We start from the raw sequence: 17,453 nt of genomic DNA, 5'->3' as shown, positions 1-17,453 counted from the left end.
TATCCATTCTTGTATTCATTATCATTTCGTATTCATCAGGGCGTCTACTCTATATAGACGCTACGTCACATCAAATCATACTGCTTTTGATAAGGCTTAGATACAGCAGAGGATTTAACAACGAAAAAAGCTTGATTTGGTTTGTTTTGAATTTCGCGCAAAGCTACACAAGGGTTATTTGTGTTACCTAGAAATGGTTAGAGGTTTTAAATATATGTAAATGTAACAACCCATTTGCGTTGACTATGTATGAATACGTCACTGTGAAGATTAATAAGGTAACTAACTGATAGTTTGCACTGGTCTGAGCACGTGAGCAGGGTGAATATCATTGAGAGCGCTTTGGTGTGATTTTGAATTTCGCGCAAAGTTACATGAGGGCCATCTGCGCTAACAGTTTTTAATTTAGCAGTGTAAGACTACAGGGAAGACAGCTAGTCATCACCACCCACCGTCAACTCTTGGGCTACTCTTTTACCAACGAATAGTGGGATTGACCATCACATTATAACGCCCTCATGACTAAAGGGGAGAGCATGTTTGATGCGACGTGGATTCGAACCCCCAACCCTCGGATTACGAGTCGAGTGCTTTAACCATCCCCGTCACGAAGAAAGTATCTGTATTTTCATGTTCATCACTAATAAACTTAATACACGTATTTTATCTTTGTTTGAATCTTTGTCCAACTGATAACTTGGCCTTATTCACGGCTTATAACTTCACATTATATTTTATCGTTTAAGGCTTCATTGTTAAGTCAATAGGTTTATAACGCTAGAAATCGGATTTGATAGCTCATTGTGCAGCTTCGTGCTTTGCAGAAAATTAATGAATGAGCATTGTTTAGATCTTATTAAGACAGTATTTTATAAAAAATAATATATTGGCTGTGAAGGCCTAAAGATGATACTTCTTCAGATCCATGTCTGAAAATTACCTTAAGTGTGAAATAAGGTGTGGCCAAAAATGGATTGAACGCGCAACGTAAAATAATGAAGTCAAAATTGGCGGCAAAAATTGTTTTATTCACCATCATGCTCTAATTTGAACATAAAAGACGGCCTACCTAAACTAGTGAATGAATATTTGTTGTATAGTTATAAAACACAAAAGACGGCCTACCTAAACTAGTGAATGAATATTTGTTGTATAGTTATAAAACACAAAAGACGGCCTACCTAAACTAGTGAATGAATATTTGTTGTGTAGTTATAAAACACAAAAGACGGCCTACCTAAACTAGTGAATGAATATTTGTTGTATAGTTATAAAACACAAAAGACGGCCTACCTAAACTAGTGAATGAATATTTGTTGTGTAGTTATAAAACACAAAAGACGGCCTACCTAAACTAGTGAATGAATATTTGTTGTATAGTTATAAAACACAAAAGACGGCCTACCTAAACTAGTGAATGAATATTTGTTGTATAATTATAAAACACAAAACGCGGCCTACCTAACTAATGAATGAATATTTGTTGTATAATTATTAAACACTAAACGCGGCCTGGCTAGCTAATAAATGCATATTTGCTGTACAGTTATTATCAATGCTATAAATGTAGGTACCGATTTGACCGCAAATTTTGATTTCATTCTTTTGAGTCGTACACCCAGTACTTTTGTTTGTCGCACCTTTCATCATTCCTAAGATGTTTTTGATTAGATGTCATGACGTTTTATCAATACACAACAAAAACAAACCACACCAAATACAAAAGTAACACTCGATAGCAACAAACCAAAATCAGATTTAGGATCGTAATCTTATTATCTGGAACAGATCTTTACTTTTACAAAACCAATCAAATTATTTTGAATACATGGTGGTAGTAGCTTTCTTTATACTAACGCCATGAAATTTAGGTTAACAGTTTCTTGTTGTCACCTCCGTCAGATCAGTACAACTGTATCGAGCATTATCATTTATGCTAAATGCTCAAGCTAATATCACGTGATGTTAAATGTTCTGTTATTAGGATAAAGTTATAAAATTTAGTAAATTGATGCTTAAAAGTTGCCAATGAATAATCAATAACAGCTGTCCTCCCTTACGATTAGTGTGAAAACTTGAGTTATACACTAGTAATCTAGTTTGCTTGGCCTAACCAGTTCTTATACGTCTGCAGATCATTTCATCTTATAGTTTTGCTGCAATAAATCAGCCGTATTTAATTAATATGACAAAAAGAATCAATAAACTGAAAACGGTCATTTTTTACACTCAAGTAAAGTTGTGATTCACATGACTTTTTGCGTAAGCGTGAGCAAAATATTTATTGAATTTGAGCGGCTTTTGTTTGATAGCTTTTGCGCGTAAAAATTAAGTATGTTTTTCTATCAAATAGTTTCCGTACGTTTGGTGAGAAAAAGGAAGAAGGGTAATGAAAACTGGAGAAGTTTTATCTCAGGTAATTTTGAATGGATTGCCTTGAAATTTGCTAAATGAAGTAAGGGTCTAGTAGCGCACATCCACAAAATATATATAATAGTTTGGTTTAACACAGTTCGAATCACAGAAAGTACAAAATCGCTAAACTATCACTCTTGTCAATAGCACACACAGCGAGTCCTGCAGGTTGTTGTTTTAGTTAGAAGATACAAAGTAGTGTGTCTTGATTAAAACAGATTATTTTACTCACTATTTTATAACCATTCTGAAAGTTTGCAAATTATTATTTTCCAAACAAAATAACTATTATTCCAAACTATTTTGATAGTTATTATCAAAACGTTATTCTACTTTATTTTCAGACTCAACTCTGAAATATCTGAGAAATAGTTTTTTTTATAACAGACTATGTTATTCAGTGTTTTAAATAATGAAGCGTGAAATATCATACATTAACAGTTCAAGAGTGATATCTGAAAATCATACCTAAACGTTATTATAACAGATCATATCATTTCATTTAAAGTTTTATAACCATTGCGAAAGTTCGTACACCATACTTTTCCAGGTCCACATATTGTGATTTCAGTGAATATTTTCTTATAGCAGACATTTCTGTAAAAGCTAACCTTAGTTTTTTATATTGCAAAATAATAAATGTTAAATGATTAACTTCCTGAACGTTTTAGAAGTGAATAAGATATTATAATGAATGATTCTCTTTAAAAAGGTGACAAAATCTACGAAAACAGAGAAAATTTATATAACATTAAGTATAATAATACCAATAAAAACCTAAACATTTTAGCTAACCCATACAGCCTAACATAATTTAGTTTCTTATTGCGCATGGCCAAGCGCGTAAGGCGTGCGACTCGTAATCCGAGGGTCGCGGGCTCGCGTCGCGCTAAACATGCTCGCCCTCCCAGCCATGGGGGTGTATAATGTGACGGTCAATCCCACTATTCGTTGGTACAAGAGTAGCCCAAGAGTTGGCGGTGGGTGGTGATGACTAGCTGCCTTCCCTCTAGTCTTACACTGCTAAATTAGGGACGGCTAGCACAGATAGCCCTCGAGTAGCTTTGTGCGAAATTCCAAAAAACAAACAAACAGTTTCTTATTGCACGGTTTCAAGTTCTTTATTGGTCTAATGTTCTGGTGTAAATGGTACAAGGTAATGTTGTTTCGATTTTATCAGAGCCGTATCATCCAGCGACATGTCCCTCAGTATATTTGCCTCATTTTGTGTTTGCGTGATAGACCAAAATAACTCCGAAGCAAACGAAAAGTTCTGCTTTCAGGATCAAACCTAAATAAGCATGTGTTACAAAACTCAGTCTTTCGATTACTGGTGACGCAAGTCGAATCTGGGAGCCTCAAGTGCAATATATTTCGTAAGTGGAAATGTCAACACCAATTTGATTCGGCTATCAAACCTTCCCCAGAATAGCCCTCATCAAAATGACCACTCCCAAAATAGATAACTCAGTTATCCGAAAGTCCAAAACTTCTTTTACGTAAAAAACAAACAACAAATTTTATCATACATGAAACTCCACCATTTTCTTTTTCTCAGATAAATTCTTAAACTACATTTATAAAAACAGACATTTGTCTGTTCAAAACGAAAATATATTGTTCACAAGAACAGAAGGTTGCGACGCATTAAATAGGATAAAATGTGTTTTAATTTATTGGTTTAGTGGTTATGACAACAAAAATTTGTAACTTATTGGATAAAATGAGATATGCAGTGAAACAGGGGTATCTTGAAAAAGAAATTATAGGATAATTGTTATAAGAAGATACGATTCTGAAACAGTAGTTATTATAGTCATAGTTAATGGACAAAATACTGAAATCTTGGACAAGACACTAAATTTTTTCTTTTTTTACATTTGCTTACAAATACATATGAGAAAAAGATTTGCTTCTCAGCTCTTTTGTCTTCTGGCTACAGAAAGAAAGTAATGACTTAGTAGACGCACTAAATGAGGGTTATAAAGTACTGGTTGTATTGATAAAACATTAGTATTTATACAGCGTGAGAAATACTGATAAAATATTGGTATTTATACAGCACGAGTAAATAAGCAGTTAGGCCCGGCATGGCCTGGTGGTTAAGGTATTCGACTCACAATCTGAGGGTCGCGTGCTCGAATCCTCATCACACCAAACATGCTCGCCCTTTCATTCTTGTGGGCGTTATAATTATTCGTTGGTAAAAAGAGTCGCCCAAGAGCTGATGTTGGGTAATGATGACTAGCTGCCTTCCCTTTAGTCTTACACTGCTAAATTAGGGACGGCTAGCGCAGATAGCTTTACTTTGTGCGAAATTGCAAAAACAGAAACAAAAAACATAACTGAAAAATACTCTAAAGTGTCGGTATACTATATAAGTATTATATAGTACTATAGGAGGTACATTACTAGCCCTAACTGGGTATATTAGCCTGGTTTGTAATACAAACACTTCTGTAGCCTATAGAGTTTTATATATACGCAGTTTCAAATATAAATTCTACTATAATTTACACAGTTTAAAAAAACATTCACTGGTGGACCTTACGTTATTTTCTACATCACCGTTAGTAGACGATAAGCAGTTTCAAATATAGAACTATAAATAGCATTAGAATGTATGTAATTTTAATTATCAGAGTTACTGAACTGTATTTCATTACAAAAGCAAACACTGTTTATGCACTTTTGAATATCAGCGTCAACACTGTCTTTAAGTTACAGTGCACTTGCCGTCCATCGCTAGATTTTAGACGGTTTAAACTAAAAACAATACCAATTTACTGCAGTTCGAAATAGTAAAAACACAATTTGTATTTATAATATACAAGTATTAGTGACTTTTTGGTAGTTTGATGTGTACAAATATTTAGATTTGGTTTGTTACGAAGTCTGTGTATGTGTTTCTTATAACAAAGCCACATCGGGCTATCTACTGAGCCCACCGAGGGAAGTCGAACCCCTGATTTTAGCGTTGTAAATCCAGAGACATACCGCTGTACTAGCAAAGGGCATTACGAAGTCCTACACACACATTTGTCTTTAAAACGTATTAATGTAGAAACCACTACGTTTGCACTACTTTAAATAAAACATATTACTTCGTGTAACACAGTTCATAATGTAGATTTTTTGACTTAAATATTTCAAAATACAAATATTTGAAGACTCTAAGTTGCGGATTATAATACTTTATTTAAAAAAGTATAAGGATTTTGACACATAATAATAATAGTGTAAAATATGTACACTCTGCTATATCCTATTTTGCGTACTTTGTAGTTCTTAATAGATTGCATATCTTTCATTTACATGCCTAATGTAGTTCAAAGTAAACATTAGTAATGTGAATCATAAGAGACTTTGTTCTAATAATCTTTTTGGCAAGTCCAGACATTAGGTGTTTTGAGTCCGTACTTGTAATAATTTTTTCTCCACATAATCACTTTTTCTATACAGACAAAATAATATGGCAATTCCGTGTTTAATCTGAAGTCTACCCAGGCTATCAGTGTCATCAAAGCTACAAGCAGTCCGGTTTCTCGGTGCGTAACCTTACTAACTGAGAACTTGGATAACATTATCTCTGTTTCTATGGAAACGCAAGTAGCCTTCGCTACCAAATGAACTCCCCATTCATTATTACGTGGCAGTTGTAGACGGCAAGAAAGAGATACTCTTAGATGTACTGGAGAACGTCACGAATGACTAAAATCAATAAGCCCTTCTCTCACATAACATCAGCTCAGGTACACTTTTAGCATTGAGTTTTGTTGTCAATAGGTGGCGCAATCCATTGGAAAATTCCATTATAAATAAGATGTGTGATTCTCAGTTTCTGGAAATGTTAGTAGGTTAGATTTAATCAAAAAATATAACCATATAATTCCTACAAAACACTGATGGCTACGAAGTGACTGATCAGATATGTTTTTTTTCTTGTGTTGGAGTGTATGTTTGTTGATGTTGAACAAGCGAGTGTGTGCCTTACTTAGGCAAATAGTCTAACATGAGTTTTCCGTTAGATTTTATGCTCTATGATATTTTCATTAATGCAGCTTTTAATTCAGAACTTTGTAAATGAGAAATATTTTATTTTTGTTATTGCCACATAAGGAGGAAAAAAATATGGGCATTGCCAAAATACGGCGCACAAACTAAAGACAAATCATCATCTAAATCTGTGTGTCTAAAATTGTGCTTACTTTATCGTGTGTTCACTTATTCTCGTTTACATTTTTTTTTTTCCCGTTTCGTCAACGAGACTAAAAGGAGATCGATTCGTAAGAATATCAACAGTGGTTTGAACTCTCGTATTTTCTCGTTGGAGAATTACCAATTTAGAAATATATTATTTTGACGATAGATATGAAAAAAAAAAAGTAAAACTAATGTATATATGAAAGTAATGCTAGAAACGACTTTTATTCGGTTAAAAGGCAAGTTTAATCCAATTTTATTTTGTAAAAACGAAATATATGATCATTCTTCCGTTAAGGATTTCCAACACTTAACGGCCAATATATTTTTTTAATATTCTCTTTCAGTTATAGGATACATTTTTTATTTGTTTGCTGTTTACTATAAAGTTTCGCAATGGGCTGTCCGTGCCCTGCCCATTGCGGATATTGTACATTCATTTAAAGCGTGATATGCCTTCACGCTTACGAGGCACAGGGTACGAAATGCATATGTGTGATGAAACATTTAAGTTACAAACAATAAAGTTCCGTAATGGGTCTACGGTAAGTTTAGGGACTTACTATAATACTAAGCTCTAGAATTCGGTTTCCTCTTGTGGACCAAACACAGATAATATTGTGTAGCTTGGTATTAAGCAAGCAAGTAAAAATAAGAACGTTTGGACAAAAAGAAAAAGAAATAAATCTATATTATTACACGTGGGTTATTCCTGTAAAACCTACAAAAGTACTAGAATCCTGCAACTGTGAATATTTCTCAGAATGTTAGAACACTTCCTTATTTCGTTAAGCTTTTATCAAAATCTTCATTACTCGGTTTCACAGTAGATTTACACGAAAAATACCGTACTTTACCCCTTATAAGACGCGCTTTTTTTCTTTAAAAATACTCTTAAAAATCCCTCGCGTCTTACAAGACAAAAGTGATGGGTCAAGACAAGAGGTTAGCTTAGGGTCTACTAAAAACAGCCTCTCGTACAGATCGTAATCTCATCACTTACCAATTACAAGAATTTTCAATAGCATAAAACATTCAATTTAACTAATATTGTCGATATACTGTGAAGAATATGATGTATTTGACTATACTTACTCAGTAGGTTGAAAAAAGTCAAAGCTGCATCAAGGTGTTGGTTGCCGAGTCAAAATATGTTTTCTTAAAACTATCTTTCCAAAATTAGAGCGCGTTTTTCATGATGTAGCGTCTCACAAGGCGTAAGATACGGTAGTCATCTTTAAGACGCTTGTTGGCGTCCACTCAGATGCTGATATACCTCGCGTTATAGATGTTGATGCACAACTTAAAGGGAAGTTAATAAAAGTGTTTCACTTAGAGATTAGAACCACTCTGTTAAAAAATGTTACACGTTCGTACTGCTATATATATATATGTACTCATCATTGATTGTAGTACTGTATACTTGATCGAATGACTTAAAACCCATTTCAGTGTTACAGCACAGCATTTTGGGTGTGAAGGATTGCAGTAAATCCTTTGATGTGCTTCTCATCTTTCAGACAAAAAAAACAAACAAACTTTGGACTTCCTGCTTAATTTACGATTACTTGTTCCAGCAGTTTCTGTTTATCATTTTTTCTCGACTTATTGTGCTCTATACCGTATCGAGGAGTCTCTCTAACTTGTATATAATTCCAAAATATGAAACGTTATTATTTACGATTGAGATGTTAATAACACAAGCAATAAATAAACATGTTATAATATAATATATAACAAAAATAAAAAGCTACAGAACCGATTAAGATAATTTGGCCTATACCTAGGTCCGGCATAGCCAGGTGATTAAGGTACTCGACTCGTAATCCAAGGGTCGCGGGTTCGAATCCCCGTCACACCGAACATGCTCGTTTTTCAGCCGTGAGGGCGTTATAATGTGACGGTCAATCCCATTATTCGTTGGTAAAAGAGTAGCCAAGAGTGGGCGGTGGGTGGTGATGACTAGCTGCCTTCCCTGTAGTCTTGCACTGCTAAATTAAGAACGGTAGCGCAGATATTCCTCGTGTAGCTTTGCGCGAAATTTAGAACAAACCAAACCGATGCTCTGTACACCTTTCTGCTCCCTTGAATATTTTCTAACCTTTTTCTGTTTTCGATTACTGCAGCTGCATTTGTTTGTTCTTTATTTTAACTTAAGTAGTTATAAGTTCTGAAACATTATCACAATTTCCACGCGTTTCATATACTCGTTGACTGTGCGAGTCTTTTATTTTAGATAAAACGATAGGCATTACGTGTTTTATACCTGATTTTAAAGTGTTAAGTACCGCTTTAGAAAAAAAAAGTTTTTTAATTGAAAAAAGCTAATGTTTTTCTCTACCGGCACAAGCCTTTTAAGGCACAATATATTCCTAGCTATTTCCGAATAACAGAAATTTGAGGTAACTGTGTTTATCGGATAATATTAGTGAAAACTACACGACATTTCTGTTTCATGATAAATGAATATAAAACATAGCAGAAACAAATGTGATTTTAGTGATAAAACTAATTACTGCCAATTTCTTAATAAGAAATTTGCGTTTTGTTGACAAAAATCCCTTTAACCGCATTCGATGTACATGAAATATTTGAATAAGAATAAGATATACCTGGCATCCATAATCCTAACTGTCTAGCAGAAGCCGCCAATCAACGCAGCCAGGACAGCGCGCAATCTTTTCTCAGTCGATCTGGTGCGTGTAGAGTGCGCTCTCTATCAACTTCATTTCTGTTTAGTGCAGCCACACTGGCGGCAACCGTAAGTCGATCAACACTTACGTCTTGTGTTTTTAACGATAATACAGGCTGCTACTGGTATATATTTGTGTGTTTGTCTATGTACGTGTGCGTGCACTTACTAAGAATTGTAAATAATACAGTTTACGGAATACAACTTAGAATACCCTTGAAAGCAGATGATTAGGGGCAGCAGCCGATGAACCCAACGAGGGGCGATCTTGAAATCACTCAGGGGTGAGATTAGGTATGCAGTCTAGATTCAGGTGTCGTCTTCTAAACTTAGGGCCACCCTAACCATGGCTGCGGCGGGAACCAGCCGCAGGTCCGCAGCGATGGACAGTGATGTGTACGAACTGATCTCAGTGGTGGTTTCCCAGCCACATGATAACCGGTCAGTTTCTTCCTCGGACACAAGTAGTTTCACCGGCTCCCAAGGCTCTCTACATTCCGATAGGAGCAGTCTGTATGACGAGAGTTACTCAGAAGACTATCTGCCCTACCCAGGGTTCATGCCGGTAGCCCTGCATTGGTTCCACCAGACCACCTGGCCTAGGACTTGGTGTCTTCGTCTCATTACTAACCCATATCCTTTTTGCAGTGAATGTGTTAGTATACCAATAGCTTATTCCACACCAACAGCAGGCTGGTTTACTTGAGGTGGTGTTACGACATTATAAGGAAAACCGCCTACAGGTGAGTTTGTGTCTGCTCGGAACTGTAATAGAGGTAACAGGAGTTTGTTAACTTATCACTGTCAGCCACTTTGAATCCAAGTTATTCATTGGTTAATATTACCCTTGTACCTTGCAGCTAATGATACTCGCCATCATGTGAAAGACTATTGATTTTAAGAGTCGTGGAGCTTATAAACGTAAGTTCGTTGGATATATTGAATCATTTCGAAAACCATCGAGGCAAAACGCAACGATTAAAATTGTTTTGAAACATCCACTAAACTTTGTATTACACCCCCTTTTTCATGATGGTCGGTAAAATACAGGGTGAGAATAGCCCTTCCCCGTTACTGGTTTGCACCTCCACAAGATTTACCATTTGTGTCAGTAAATATGTCGTTATTTACTGACACCTTTTCTGAAAAATATTTAATTCTTATTTGCATTTTCGAAAAAAAATGGCGTACATTCCTCTTCCTGACGAAATACACATCAACTGTACTAAAAATCTGAATCTTAATTCTCGAATTGATACGATATTAACGTCGTTCCAAAGTCGATTCAAATAGATAAAGGAGATTAAAAAGAAGATTTACCTAAAACACAAAAACAAAGATAACCATAACTGATCCACAAGGAATGACTAAGTTTAACTGAATTACCTCGAAACGAATTATTCCTTCCTTCCTGTTACTAGTAATAAAATCACTGTTGGCCATGATAGGATAGTACCGATAATAGGATCACTATCGGACATGATAGGTGGTAATGGGATAGTATCATTGTCGGCCATAATAAGCTGGTGTCTGTAACAGGCTAACTATCGGCCGTGATAGAATGAAGAAATCGTAATTCTTTTGAAACTAAATTCTGTTTATTTGTCAATTGAACTTGGACCATTTAATATCACTGTATTTCTACGGACTTCATATAGTAACTGGAGCATTCCATTTTTAAAATTTACCTTTTTTTTTTTAAATATTTCAGGTATGATTATTTACTTGAACAAACGTTTCTATTTGAAGTATGATAATAAAATTGTCCGTGTTTTTCTTTAACCTATTCCCTAAATTTTGACAAGTTGTATAACAAAAACAAAAAGTATAACTCAAGCATATTTAATATGAAAGTTACGGGGATTTTCTGTCGTTGTTTTTTTTTTAACTTGAACGTACATAAGCTGTAAAACGTCTGTTGATTGGAATTTATGTGGTCAAACATAAGTCTTATTTCGTTCGAATAAATATTGTTGGGATCAAGTAGTGGTTGAAAGTTGTATTTGGAAAGTCACAAATGACAAACAAGTAGGACTGTGGAAATGTGTGTTCTGTGGTTCATGTACAGTATTTAGGTTTGGTATGTCACACTCAAAGCTAAGCGTCGAATAAACAGAATAACGTACAAGTTTCCCACTTACCTCTTAACAATAATGTGAACTTAAAAGACGCTTGAATACCAGGAATACCCAGGGTTTTCCGATCTATATGATCTAAAGACTGCTTAGAATGATGGCGATAATTACACTTACTAATACATGGTAAGCAAAGGCTGCGTTTGTTTTATCTTGGTGCACAGTTACTTATATATGCATTTATTTATAATTTTTATCACGCACACGGCGCTCGACTACGATTGCTACATGTAATAGATATTCATACCGGGAATCAGAAGAACGCATTTCCAGCTAAACCGTTTTAGGGGGTTGAATTTCATTTGAACATTTTTCACTCATCTTGAGTTAGAATTTCAGATAATTTATTCGCTACATTAGTTCATATTAGTTGTGTTTTTACACTTATCTGCACACTTTAGCATTTTTCCAGTGATAATTCAGTCAAGAAATATCAGCAAATTTTAAGCTTTGAATTTCAAGTAGTTTGTTTAACTTTTGATGTTAAGCTGAATTACTTGTATCACATGCTAAGTGATCCATTAAAATCCTAGTTTCTACTTATACGTTTTTTAGTGTTAATAGCCAAATTTAATTTGTTTATATTTGCGTTACCGTTAGTTCAGTATACGGAACTCGAGATGCTAATTTCTCAATGTAGTTCACTTTACATAAACGTTGATGTAAAGCTGTCACTGCTGTGGTCCATTCTGCACATATCGAGGTATAAAATCACTAGCATATAGTTCGCTCTAGATAAACCATAAAGTTAATCATTTCCGTAGTACAACGGTTCTTAGACTTTAGTAACCCGAGGACCCCCTTTAATTTAAAATTGTTTTGCGGACCCTCAAACCTATCGTTATTTTTGTTTTGAAAAGAAAACATTCCGTACATGTAAAATTGTATTAATATGTTTTAATTCATATAAATTTAATTCTTTACAAATATTTTAATTCTATAAATAATATTTCTTAAAATATTTTTATGAAATTTCGAAATTTCGTACGTCACTCACGGACACTCTGGTGTGTCGTCGCAACCCCAATTGGAGAAACGCTGCTCTAATACATTATTGTGCAATTGTAATACAAGATATGCTTTGCTGATAGTCCTTTCTGTATGTACTTTGAAAAAAAACTCCTTTAAACTACTTGTTTGTAATTATCTAAAGAGAAAGGTAAAGTTTGAATTGTTTATAGTAAGCCATTGTACGGGAACTTCGATGCAAGATTTGAATGTGTGGTTTATCGTGTTATATGAACTATAATGTAAAATTAGAATAGCTTATAATATATTCATGCACACACACAAGTTTGAAAGATCAAGTTCGTTGGAAAGCCAGTCTATATCGAAATTTAAACGTTTTTCATGTTCATAATATTGGGTTGTGAAGTTCAATGCTATGCGCATTTTTTTATTATTTAATGTAATAAGACATAATGATAGAGGACTTGGAAGTGAAGAAATTAGTATACATATCTAGATAAAGAATGTCTTTGTTACAATTAAAGGACATTCCAAGTGCATTTAATCACCTTAAAATCCCACAATGACTTAAACATATATTAATTGAATAACCCAAAACAACGTATTTAAACAAATAATAATAGCTTTTGTCGTTTGTTAAATATGGTTTAATGAATGTTAATTTTTATCATAAACAGCACTGGTTAAACGAATGCTATTTTTACACAATAAATCATCACATTAATATGCTCTCAATTGTTTATTTATGTAGTCTTATGGTTTTGGTACTTTGTTATAAAATTATTTTTGAACGAGTCTAATGTTTTCAGTTTTGTCATACAGTCAAGTAAAAAAAAAATTCTGAAGTTGTAATAAAACAGTTTTGTTTGATTAACTTTGCTCACCATTTTTAAAGTTTTAATTATAATCTGTTATGTGATTATCCAGAAATGAACAAACGGCCATACAAGTATAAGTGTGACCAAAGTTTTACCGTAGATCACAAAAAAGTAGATTTGTGCTACGGCACATTGTAAAGACAATTTATTTCAATATTTAGTTCGAAAAAAAGTTTATAATAAAAAGGATGGGAGTAGGATATCAAAAGTGACAGATGGGAACGAAAATAATACGTAGGCTATTTTTATAGGTGGTTCTTTGGTACAGCGTGGGGATAGGATAGTCTGTGTGGTAAATATGGCGAAAAGTATTAGATTATACTATCCAGGGGCAGGGGTAGAGAGTACAGCCGATAGAGCAAGAGATACAGTAAAGGGGGGCTGCCAGTGATAGTCTCTGTAGTGTAAATATGGGCTAAAAATGTAGGGTGGGGTCAGTCAGAAGAGCTAATCGTTAAGTACAAGACATTAATAAAGACATTCAAAGAAAATGACCAAATTATGTTTTTATTATCATTTTAACCTTTAGTGAAAAGTTCATAACACGTTCTAGCTGAATCAAAATATGTTATTCTTAAATTATATATATATATATATATATATATATATATAATAAAAAAGTAATTGAAAGTATTGCTTTCTTTTGTTAGTAAAATCGACACATCTTAGTAAATAATATAAAAGACACAATACCTTGTATATTATTGTTTGCCTTAAAATTACGAAAGCATAATGTATTATAACACAATGATACTGCAATTCTTCGAACTGCTTCCCTCTTGTATTATAGGTTATACCTAACTCCTATTTTATTTGTAAAATAACTTCCTCAAATGTCGTCATCTCACCTTTTAGAAAACTGTAACAGTTTTTTGCGTTTTCAATTCACGACTAATTCGTATTTCATTCTGATAAGTCATGTCATGTAGATTTTGTGACGTCTTTTGTGCATGTGCGCCAGTGCATTACAGGTACAGGTTATGTGAGAATCGGATGTCGGATAATATAATATTTAATACTGAGGTTCAAGTACTTCAGATCTCTTGTTTAGTCATGAAAACTTTGGCGACTGGAATATTGAATTAAATTGTTTTTGCAATGGACCATCGCAAAAGTCTGAAAAAAAGAAAAAAACTGATTTTCAAATTATTGAATTGACGCATCATTCATTACTGGCGGGGCACACATACTATTGTCATATGGAGTAATGCCTGCACAAAGACTCAGTGTATAAAGAAAAAAAACAGGCAAAATTTTTAAACGAAATCATTATTTTTAATGAAAAAAACAAAGGAGACCTCAATATTAATAGTAGGATTAACTGCAGTTCTGGTGATATTTATGTTTAATTTTTCTCTGTGACTACTTCATTAAAGGTCATGTGACCAACAGCTAATTCGGTCTATAAATAGTTTAAAAATGTTTGAAAATCTGATGATGTCCCATGAGATCATCGGTAACTCTAGGGTTTAAAACTATTCGAATAAAAAATATAACGCGTAGGCTACAAGTTTCAAATAATGATATAGATTAAAACTTGCTTCAGTTTAAAGTTCGGTGTGTGTAAGAAACACTAGGGAATGAGAATATAACCACTTCTTCCTTACCCACACCCTCGTTTTTTATCTCTCTTTATATGAATACATAACACTGGTGGGTATGCACAAATGTAGTTTTGGTTTTGCTTCATCACGTAGGAACTTTGAGAAATAGATAGTTAACTGTTTACCGGCAATAACGTATTTAATTATGTTTATGTTTCTAATACACTATTAATTTCAACATAATTAAAAGTGTTTTGCTCCTGATTTTCGTTTGTATTGAATGTCGGATGCATCACGTTGCAGTGTCCAACAGTAGTCAGCAAGCATTGACGGATTCCAGTTGACCTGATAACGTTTTTCAATTGTAGCAATGTCTTGGTAAAACTAAAGATTTCGATGAAACGGTACGTGATGGGCAAATTCGGATGTTGTTTTCTTGATCAGCAGCCAAAAATCTATAAGGAACACCCAACAGTGTTTAAGAAGCAACAACTTTGTTGTGCAGTGTAATCGTTCTTGATGCATTGAATTTACCATCTACTCTCGAAAACTTATTCAAATTAACTGGTACATGTAACTGTATTTATATCTGTGTGATAGAGCTTTATTTATGGTAGTAGTAATATCAGTTGATAGTTTTCGGTAATGTAACTCATGATGAATTTTTATATGCTTGATTTTGATATAATTTTTGGATAAATAATGCGTTGTATTAATGTGTTATTTTTATAATTATTGCCTTACTAACTGCGCTATTGAAGATGATTTCTATCGGGTCTTTTACTCAGTTTGGCATATTTTTGTCCTCAAGTTGCAAACGTAATTTGGTTGCAAGAGTGGTTAACTATCTACTTTAACTACTTCAGTTTTCACCAAGAAATAAGTTTTGTCGTGACCTGCTAAACTATAATGGATATTAAAAAAAAGTAAAATTGAGAAAATTACCAGAATATCTGGTAACCTTCAAAAACTGCGTACAGTTGCTAAATCTCCTATATTTGCTATTTCACCTCACTTAAGGTTGAATTATTTAGACTAAAGAACGTAGGATATTAATTAGAAGGTTTATTCGAAAAGTGAAGAAAGCCTTCAAGTCGCTTTTAATGTTTAATTAATAAACGGATTCTTGTTGAAGATATTAGTTTCAATATTTCGGTTGTTATAGAGAAATACAGTTGTCTCTTTGGTTGTTTCAGAAATGAAATGGAGACATAACGCCTTTTATCCATTGCCCTGAAGGTTGCACAAAAACACGAGGCTTAGTTTTTCAGTCATTATTCTGAAGATTATACTGAAACATAATGTTGTTTCTTGGCTATATTTCCAATAGTGGTATAGAGACAATGTTTTTCAGCCGTTTTTATGATGGTTATGTAGGTACACAACGTAGTTTTTCAGTCATTGTTCTGATGGCTATACAGAGCCATTATGTTATTTCTTGATCATTTTTTACAATAGTAATAAAGAAAGTATTTTTCAGCATTTTTCTGATGATTGTACAGATACATAATATTTATTTTTACAGTCGTTAATCCGATGGTTGTATTGAGGCATACAGTTTTTCAGTCATTGCTTTGAAGCATACTTACACGCATAATGTTATTTTTCAGCCAGTGCTAAAGAGATTTATATAGATAATTATATCGTATTTCAGTCATTACTTTAACGGTTGTATTGAGACAATGTTCTTTTTAAACCGTTGTTTTGAAGGTTGTTTAAGGTTTTTTAGCCATTGTTCTAATCGTTGTACAGAAACGTAATGTTTCCAACCATGGTTCTGATGATTGTTTATAGAAACATAATGTTTCCAGTCATGGTTCTGATGGTTGTTTAGAGAAATGATGTTTTAGTCATTTTTCAAACAGTTTTATCCAAATACAATATTGGTTTCTTTGCTCTGGTGGTTGTATAGATAGATGCACACACTTTTTTTTTTAAATCGTCGTTATGACAGTTGTATGGATAGATAGATAGATAGATAGATACACAATCTTGTTTTCCAATCATTGTTCCTAGAGTTGTATAAAAATTACAAAAGTTGTGTTTTTGTCATTTTTCCGAGTGTTTTTTTCAAGGATAGTATCCAGAGAATTTTTTTTATCGTTATTCAAAGGTTACTAATAGGTTGCTTGTTTCGAGGGTTGTGCAGAGACAAAGTCTTGTATCATTTTCTATTACAAAGTTTGTATAAGGAGATAGTGTGAGTTTTCGGTTGTTGTTTTGAACGCATGGTTAAACAGGCGTCGGACCTGCAGTTACGAATAGTCTTTTTTTGTTTTTGACGATAATGTTTGTAGTTTACTGATAAGTGAATAGTTGTGAAAATGCTGTAGTTCGTAGATTTTTCATTTTCCCGGGGAAAGTCACTTTACACACTTTGTGTTTGTAACTGTAAACTGTTTATTGTATTCCCAAGCTCCTGTTTTACAGTGTATGCACGATGTCCAGATATTACGTTACACTGTAGTTTACCTGTTGTTGCTATTGATTTTGATAAAACATTTCCGGATAACCTGTCTTTATCGATTATAAATTACACGTATTCATTTATACATAGGATTCATGTATAAGGATATATTCGTATGTTTAAAAGCCTGTTTTCTTTAGTTACGGATCA

General features: G+C 33.8%; 1 protein-coding gene and 1 long non-coding RNA gene across 2 annotated transcripts in view; one reads left to right on the top strand and one right to left on the bottom strand.

Annotated features, from left to right (window-relative positions):
- The window catches only part of LOC143225913 (uncharacterized), a 45,479-nt gene extending 33,835 nt beyond the window's left edge, over positions 1-11,644 (bottom strand). Inside the window, exon 1 of the long non-coding RNA XR_013014195.1 lies at positions 11,452-11,644. This is a non-coding gene — a long non-coding RNA (uncharacterized LOC143225913). The remainder of the gene's footprint in view (positions 1-11,451) is intronic.
- LOC143225909 (voltage-dependent T-type calcium channel subunit alpha-1G-like) overlaps positions 9,368-17,453 on the top strand; it is a 277,496-nt gene continuing 269,410 nt past the window's right edge. Inside the window, exon 1 of the mRNA XM_076456105.1 lies at positions 9,368-9,943. Coding sequence (XP_076312220.1) covers positions 9,657-9,943 — 287 coding nt within the window. The 5' untranslated portion in view covers positions 9,368-9,656. The remainder of the gene's footprint in view (positions 9,944-17,453) is intronic.

The sequence above is a fragment of the Tachypleus tridentatus genome, chromosome 9 (genome assembly GCF_004210375.1).
Source record: "Tachypleus tridentatus isolate NWPU-2018 chromosome 9, ASM421037v1, whole genome shotgun sequence".
NCBI lineage: Eukaryota > Metazoa > Arthropoda > Merostomata > Xiphosura > Limulidae > Tachypleus > Tachypleus tridentatus.
The sequence above is the reverse complement of the archived record's forward strand: the minus strand, read 5'-3'. Positions and strand labels throughout refer to the sequence as shown.